An 8,070-nucleotide genomic window follows, 5' to 3' on the forward strand; every position below is an offset into this window, starting at 1 on the left:
TAAGTCTTGAAGAATGGTCCCAGCAGGGGCTTCGCATACCTCCGCCATTATCCTGCTATGTCTGGAGACGGGAGTCGCTGCCCCTGCCTCATCTGTCCCCAGAGGTGGCAGTCTGCTGCCTGGCCCCAGCACCCCCTCACACAGCACACCAGACAGCAACTCTTTCTCGAAACCATAATTTTACTGTCTCGGAGAAACTTTATAACTTATTTACAAAGTTCTTTCCCCCCCCCCCAAGATACAAAGCAATAAGTTAACATTCTCAATATAAAACTAAACTTTGACATAGAGAACACAAAACACGGTTGATTTCATTTGATCACATTTTCCAAATTTCACAAGAAAAATGTCAAGATTCTCATTTCACAAAGCATCGGGTTTTACAGCCACACACAACAGAAAAAAAGCTAAGCTTGTGCAACATGTTTACAGAACAATAATAATAACAATAATAATTAATAACAATAATATGTACAGCAATTAGATCCTGCACTGGAGACTGTGCATTCAGGGTGGTGACTGGCATTATTCTGTGGTCGAGCCTCTGGGGATTGTTGTAAAGCTGCTTTCGTCTTACTTTAAAGCCCACCGGCATTAGGGCACTGGCGCACCCCTGCACGTTTTCTCTCCCCGCCCATCAGTCCTCTCTCTCCACAAGGGAAGAATTAGGATTTTCCTGCTTAACCAGGCAAAGCGATCAAGCGTTCTTCCCGAGATGAGGAAATTGTGTTGGCTTCATTTCTTTCTCTCTCTCTTTTCTTTTTAAAATAATATGGGACATGTAAAAAATGCAAATCATTCGTTTCCAACCTCTCCATACCAGCGAAGTACAAAAGTTACTATATAAATTAAAAATCACCAGGTCCTCCTTATTCGTTTTTCCGGGTGCGTTTAAAGTAATGGGTACGTTTGGACCCTGCGCTCCTCGCGCCCCACAGAACCGTGAACTGACCGAACATTCAGCCTCAAGCGAAGTCCATTTCTCAATAAATAAAACCCCCTCCCTCCTATTTCCCCCAATCCCCGAACGAGCCACACAGATGGTTAGGCAGGCCCAGGAAAAGGTCCGAAAAGACAAAACGTTCCAGTATCCGGAGCAGGGTGGCCCGGTGGACCAAGCCTCCTCCGACCTGGTGACTTTTTTCAGCGGCCGAAGAACGAGGACAGCGGACGGACGAGAACCTCGACTTCGTCAGCGCACAGATACAGAGCGAAAGGAGACAAGAAACGGACAGGACAGAAAGAGCTTTTGCTTTTTCTACATTGTTTTTTGTTTTGTTTTGTTTTCCTGATAGTCCCATACAGCTGAGCGTCGGCGGTCGGGCCCGGCGGGATCTTGCTGCGGCTCCCGCTGTCTCAGGCCGCTGTGCCTGCGCTTCGAGGCCACTCTGCTGTCACCGCGCGGCCGAGGCCGGGGTTCGGGCAAGGGCGTGGGCGCCAGGGAAGTCGCCGAGCCAGACCGCGCGGCACTCGGAGGAGGCGGCGGGCGTCCTGCCTTTACTGTTCCTTCTTCTTTCCCTCTGGGCCCTTCTCCTCCGGACCCACGGCACGCGGACGGGGCGGATGGACCGGGAGGCGAGAGGGGCCCGGGCAGAGGGAGACGGGAAGGAGGCGGGCGGATGCGGACGCGCAACCTCACATGAGCTGGGGTTGCTGCATAGCTTCTTGGTGCGCCGAGGGGTACCACGACGTGTAGCTGGGGATGTAGGAGCCCGCGCTGCCGCCCGAGCCCTTCCCGGAAGAGGAGTTGGGGTTCCAGCCGGGTGGCACTGGAGGAGAGCCTGCAGACAGCGCCCGGCCGTTGGCCAGCGCGCTACCCTCCAGAGCCGCCCCGCCCTGCTTCATCAGCTTCTTGAACTTGGAGCGCTTGTTTTGGAACCAGATCTTGACCTGCAAGAACGGACAACAACGTGACTCGGTCTAGGTCCATTGTGCCTACCTTGGTCCTGGGGAGATAAGGGGGCCGTGGGACAGCGAGAGAGGATACCCCGCGGGCCCCTGCCCTGCGCGACCTGGCAGCTCCCTGATGGAGAAGCATACACACACCCCCTTCCCCCATAAGAACCGAAGGCTGGGAGGCTCCACCGCGGGCCGCCGGTGGCCGGCAGGGGCAGCTCTCTGAGAGCCAGGGAGCGTGGTGGTGAGCGGTGCAGGGATCCAGGCCTTCGCCTGCCTTGGGACTCAGCCCGAGCCCGGCAATCTTTTGGGGAAGACGCGGAGCCTGCATAACATCGAGGCTTCAATTCCAGTATGAACATCAATAAAAGAACCGAGTGGAGAAAAGAAGTGGAGGAAATTTATTTCCAGTGTGACCCGCCTTCTCTTTGCGCCATCATTTCAGCCCTTGAGCAAGTTGCGGGCTGACTGAGGAGGCCACAGGGTTTTGTTAAACTTTTCATTTGGACTCAAATCCACCTTTCCTTAGCGTCTCCTAACTCTGCTCCAAATCCCGGCCCGGACGTTGGAAACCCGCACCAGTCGTGATCAGAACGCCCAAGGGGTCCCCGGAATCTTAGAGAAACCAGGGAAGGAAGGTTCCGTTTCTCCTCCAGGGTCTGGGACTTGGGAGGTGAGAGGGCGGAGGAAAGGATTCGCCCTGCCAGCCCAAACCGGTGAGAAGGCGGAGGAGGAGGGAGACAGAGGCTCGGGCCCAGGCCAGGAGTGATTAGCCACACACTTTAAAGGCAAAGAAGGGATTAACCCCCGCGTCTATTGTTCCAGTTGTTCGGGCACGTGTGACCTCAGAGTCCCCAAACAAAATGCCTAGGGAAATCCTTCTTGTGCCCTAATCAGATTGTCCAGGAACGGAGGGCAGCGACAGAGCCAGGGCAGAGAGAACTGCGGAGGAAGGAGAGATGTTGCGAGAGCCGGGGTGGGACACACACACACACACACACACACACACACACACACACACACACCACACACACACACACACACACACACACCGACCCCTGACGCCCAGAGAGCAAGAAATGAAGCTGCGGGTGCAGGTTGGCCGCGGGAAGCCTGCGTGGCGCCACAGTGGGGCAGCGCCGAGGTACCTGCGTCTGCGTGAGTCCCAAGGAGGCCGCGAGCTCCGCCCTCTCGGGCAGAGCTAGGTACTGAGTTTGCTGGAACCTGCGGTTCAAAGCCTGCAACTGCAAACTGGAATAAATCGTCCTGGGTTTGCGGATCTTTTTCCCCTTGCCATTGAAGCGCACTTCACCGCCTTCCACCACCGTGCTCTTCTCGGAGTCAGCCCCTGGAGGGACAGCAGAAGTGGGGGCCGTAGTTAAGGCGAGGGACTGCCTTTAGTGCGGGGAGCCCAGAGCAAGTGACCGCAGAGGGGTGGCAGAGGCAGGACCAGGAATGAGAACGCTCAAGAAACTCAGAAAGCCAGGGAAGGGTCCCGCCAAGTCCAAAGGGCCCGACCCCGGCCGCTGCAAGCTGTCTGGGGCAGTTCCCAGGCGCGCAGCTCCTGCCTTTGCAGAGAAAGTTTGCTATTTTTACAGGCGGTAGTTGAGGTTTAATTACCCTTAATTGCATACATTGTTTACAGCGCTACACAACAAATAATTACCGAGACTAATAAGTGCACATGTGGGTTTCTGTTTTCCACCAAGGCATTGTGTGCTCGGCTCACGGAGCCACCCAGAGGCCCAGCCAGTGCCAGGGGACGCTCTCGGATTTATCCTTTGCTGGATAGTTGCAAGTTGCGTGGATATATATTTTTTAAATTTTTTTGCTATGACAGGGATTCATTTACTGATACCCAAAACCTTTCACTGCTCCGGCGCCCTCCCCACCCCCATCCCATGTCTCTCTCCTCCACTCCTCTCCCTCCTTTCTCTCTCTCTCCTCCTCCTCCTCTCTCTTCCCCCCCTCCCTCCCTTCGCACCTCTTCCTCTCCCTGGCAGGCGCACGTACCTGGGTCCTCCAGGCGGCTCTGGGCGAGGCTGGCGCTGCCCGGGTAGGACTGCACCGAACTGATGTAGGGGCTGGACGCGTGGCTGCTGACCGAGTTGACGTAAGGGTAGCCCAGCGGTCGGGAGAAGGACGAGGCCGAGCTGTAGGCGCCGTCGGGCTGCGAATGGCCCGCCGAGTGTAAACAGTGCATGGAGTAGTGCCCGTGGGACATGGGAGAAGGAGACATTTGCTGGTTGGGTGGCCCAAACTCCATAAACACCGCCTTGCCCGACACGGGGCTGTTGAGACTCTCTGGCATGGTGGTCATGGTCATCTCTTCTCGCGGGGTCTGGGTGTGGGTCTCTCTCTCCTCTGCTTCCCTTTTGGGGGTCTCTGTGTTTCTCAGGACAGGAAGGAACCCAATTTAAGCGTAACAGGGGTTTTCACTTTCCATTCATAAGAAAATGGAGTTTGTCTCTTTGAAAAGTCTAAGCATGATGCTGCCGAGCTCCCCAAACTCGCTTCAAAGCTTTGACTCAGCCAAGGTCATAAATATTCATGAGCTGGCGGAGCTGATTGGTCCGCTGTCTTGCATAATCACCGGGGATTGGTCCGAGGCGCTCCGGCTCCGCTGGACTAGAGCGGGCGAGACGGCCCGGCCTCGGGAGAGACGCATCCACACCTCTCGGCCGGGGCTCCTCTGCAACAGAGCAAGCAGCGTGGGGCGCACAATGGGCTGCGGCGTCCGCGCCGGAACCTCCGCGGCCCGCGGCTCATCAGCCTCCCGCCTCCCCGGCGCGCCTTACTTCCCAGAAATCAACCAGTGGTTCGGCGCCGCCGCCCACCCCCTCCTACTGTCCCCACCCTCCGCCCACCCCCAACACCGGGGACCAGGGCAGTTTTTCCTAGCAATCGCCAGCCGGTCCGGTGCAGAGCTAGGGCGGCTCTGCAGCCCGGCCGCGGCCTCCCGTACGCGGAGTCGCGCAATGGGGGCGCCGGAGGCGGTCAACAGAGCGCTGTCCTCCCGAGAGTCTCGTGCCTAGCTCAGCACTCTCCCGGCGGCGCCTCCCTGTCCTGGGTCCGCTCTGCCACATCCCTGGGGGCGGGTTTGGGGCCCTCCGGCCGCACTCACTCACTCGGCCGCCGCGCCGCCGCTGCTCCCTAGGGCCCGCTCGCATTGCTCCAGGCCAAGCTGGCCACTCCAGCTCGAGGCTGCACCGGTCTGATTAAAACAGTGCGCGCGGAGAGCCAGGAACCCGCGCTTCTCCTCCCAGGAAAGGCGACCGCACCGCCCCCTCCCCCCAACACCCACCTCCTGTTTCCCTCCCAACCTTCCTCCTCCTCCCCCCCCCCTCCATTCCCTCTGCGCCGAGCGCCCCGGCTCACTCGCCCCTAGGGCGCGGCACGGAGTGGAGCCTAGGAGCTGGCGGGCTCAGTTCTGCTTGAGCCGCGGATGCCAGGTGGTCATTTTCCGGCCTCCTGGGGTCTGGCGAGAGTACCCGGGGTGTAGGAGTCCTGGAGGATACCAAAACCCGCAGCAAAACCAGGCCAGTGGTAGGCTCGCTTGTCTGTGTGTGAACACGTCTCTCATTGTCACCCAGGATACTCCTCATCTCCAGGGGTCAAAGCGGGCGCCACTGGGCCTGGGGTAGAGCTGGTGGAGGCAAAAGCTGCCGCGGCGCCTTCTATCTGCTGGGGCGCTAGGTACAGAAAAGTGCACAAAAGCCCCCGCCGCCACCGCCACACAGCCACCCCCATGAGGCGTGGCGCGCACCACGCAGGCTGCCAAGGGGCTGTTGGTTCCCTATCCCACCAGCCCCACGGTGAATCCCAAATTACTTTGTTAGGTAATTAGAAAGTGTTGATAATTATTTCTTTCATAATTTAGCGGTGTGACGGGAACAGGGAAATGATCTTGTGAAAGTTCACACGTGCAGATGTATTAGTTACTGATTCATTTGATTAAATGGTAGTCTCAAGTGCTCGGATCCGCAGCTGAAGGCGCCCCATTAGCATAACACTGATGTTTAATTTTCATATGCATAATTAGCCATATATTTAACACTAATAGCAACATGCAGCCTTTCAGCCTTAAACAGCCCAGGGTTTGATCTGGCCTGAGCTGAACCTTCGCCGAGGCACCTTCCCCTTTCTAGAGTGCGTAGTGATCACAGGACAAACCTCTGTAATCAAGCACATTTTGGCAGAGGGAACACCAATAAAAATGAACATTCAAAACAAATTACATCGGTGCTGTCGTTACAGATATTAGTGGAAGGGGCTTCTCTCTTTTAACTTCTGTAGCAGCAGCTGCTGCCCGGGGGAATTCCTCTCCTTTGGTTTAAGGGTAAAATATTGGGGGGCAGAGATATTTCAGGCAGTGTGGTTGGAGCAAAAAATAAAAGCCAAGCAAAACGAAACAACCAATCCTCCAAACCAATAACGGGTTTGCCAACGTTTTAAAAGATTTTTCCTTCTTTCTTTCTTTTTCTTTTTTCTTTTTTCTTCCCCCCCTCCCCACTTAATCGCCGAAGCACACGGTGAGGCTTTGTAGCAACAACCAGCTAATGACTCCGCCACCAGACAACTCCCGGAGCCGTTCCACTCCTCTTGTTTTCCGTGTTGCACTTGTGGTTTTAACTGCTCTTTCCTAGCGCCTGTTTTGGGGTGCGGAGTGCGGTGCGCCCTGCACCGCAGCTGATGCCGCCCGGGCCCCTGGTCTCCCGCGCGCCTCATGGGCCCTGCCCACGTAAGTGATCGCCGCGGCTGGCGCGGGGCAGGGATTGGGACGGAGGGAAGCAAGGCTGGCGATTCCGGCTGGTCAGGGCAAGGCGTGAGGAAACCCGACGGCTGGGCTGCCCTGGGCCAGTTTATTCCAGAGAACTGCAGGGTGGGGGAAAGGGAGAGAGGCGGCCACAGGTCGCGACGGTCTACAGGGCTCTTTGCCGTTCACTTCTGGTAGGGGGGGAATCCAAGTCTTCCGCAGCGCAGGGGACAGGGCTGGCTCCAGGGAACAAAAGCCCCGCACGGGAAATGGTTTCAGAGCCTGGGTTATTTTAAAAATGAATTGTATCTGGGCGAGGGAGTGCCTACACTCCGGAATTATTTCTTAGCCCCAGAGAAGCAGGTTCGGGGAGGGGTGGCTGAGCCGGGGCCCTCGGGTGCTGAGACGCCCGGCCTTGACTAGCTTCTCCATGTGTGATCTTATCTCTATTCTAAGAGCCCAGGGTGGATCCCTCCCAACCCTCACCGCTAAGGCGACACCTGTTCTGAAACACCGGCTTGCTTAGATCTTCGCCTGTCCCAACTCAGAGAGGCAACAAAACTCTCTCAATTATCCTGAGAGCCCCGGATTCCGAGTAGGACCTGTAGGAGACACCACAGGACCGGGCACCTTGTGGTGTTAGCAGTAGTCACGCGTGGCTGGAATCCCTGCAACCCAGGGTGAGGTTTGGGGCCAATTGAGTTGGCGGGATTGGGGGTGGGGACGTGGACAAGATATTTTAAAATCTGCTTCCAAATTTCAACTTCAAAGCATGTTAAACGGAGTTCATTCTAATTCAAGTTTGTTTCCTACGGAGCTGCTGACGATTGGCTGGTGCTAGTATATATACATATATACGTATCATATTTAAACTTGAGGTTAGTCACTTTAATAAGTGGGATTATAAACCTGTCCCATAAATACCTCCACCTCGGGAAAATTACTGCACAAGCAGCGTGCTATCCCAGTGGCTGGTAAAATTCTGTGGTCCTAATGAAATTATTCTTGGGGAATCTCCGGGTAAACGGATCCGTAGATAAGATACTGGCTAATCGCTGCAATCCGACTAATCTAGGAGAGAAGTGAAGTCATTCTCTGGCAAAACTCTCCCAAGGCTATCTGGGCCTTGTTCCTCTCTAGAAAATTCGGATTGTTCTGGGGCAGCAGCCTCAGTCTCTAGGCCTTTTCTTGGCCAACTCCCCGGCACCCTAAAGTTTTCCTGTGGGTCTTGTAAATCTTCAACCCGTCCCTCATCTTTTCCAGCTCTCAGGTCCACTAGAATCGGAATCCCCTCTGTCCAAATTCTACATCCCTGGACGCAGAGAAAGGGAGCTGGAAGGGTTGGCGGATGCCCATGAGAACCGAGTTCAGGGAAAAGCTTGAACTAGCCACTTTTCCAAGCACGCTCGTGGGCCTCA

The 8,070-nt window shown here is 55.8% G+C and overlaps 1 protein-coding gene across 2 annotated transcripts; it reads right to left on the reverse strand.

The window, feature by feature from the left end:
* Positions 1-237: 237 nt before the first annotated feature.
* Positions 238-4,276, reverse strand: DLX1 (distal-less homeobox 1). 2 transcript variants are annotated; one of them, XM_060015658.2, is made up of 3 exons: positions 3,910-4,276; positions 3,045-3,244; positions 238-1,890 (listed from the first exon to the last, which is right to left on the reverse strand). In XM_060015658.2, the coding sequence occupies exons 1-3, from the start codon at positions 4,220-4,222 to the stop codon at positions 1,636-1,638; spliced, it is 768 nt and encodes a 255-aa protein (XP_059871641.1). In that variant the 5' UTR covers positions 4,223-4,276; the 3' UTR covers positions 238-1,635. The 2 variants fall into 2 exon arrangements, with proteins under 2 accessions (XP_059871641.1, XP_059871642.1); XM_060015659.1 differs by lacking the exon at positions 3,045-3,244 and having other exon boundaries at positions 1,680-1,890.
* Between the last annotated feature and the right edge of the window lie 3,794 nt (positions 4,277-8,070).

Source organism: Delphinus delphis, chromosome 7 (genome assembly GCF_949987515.2).
Source record: "Delphinus delphis chromosome 7, mDelDel1.2, whole genome shotgun sequence".
NCBI lineage: Eukaryota > Metazoa > Chordata > Mammalia > Artiodactyla > Delphinidae > Delphinus > Delphinus delphis.

Excerpts from the sequence above, each read along its gene's own strand:
- DLX1 (XM_060015658.2), bottom strand. The coding sequence starts at position 4,222 with ATGACCATGACCACCATGCCAGAGAGTCTCAACAGCCCCGTGTCGGGC. Across the intron at positions 3,245-3,909 it reads GAGCCGCCTGGAGGACCCAG|GGGCTGACTCCGAGAAGAGC; the intron begins GTACGTGCGCCT and ends CTGTCCCTCCAG. Across the intron at positions 1,891-3,044 it reads TGGGACTCACGCAGACGCAG|GTCAAGATCTGGTTCCAAAA; the intron begins GTACCTCGGCGC and ends CCGTTCTTGCAG.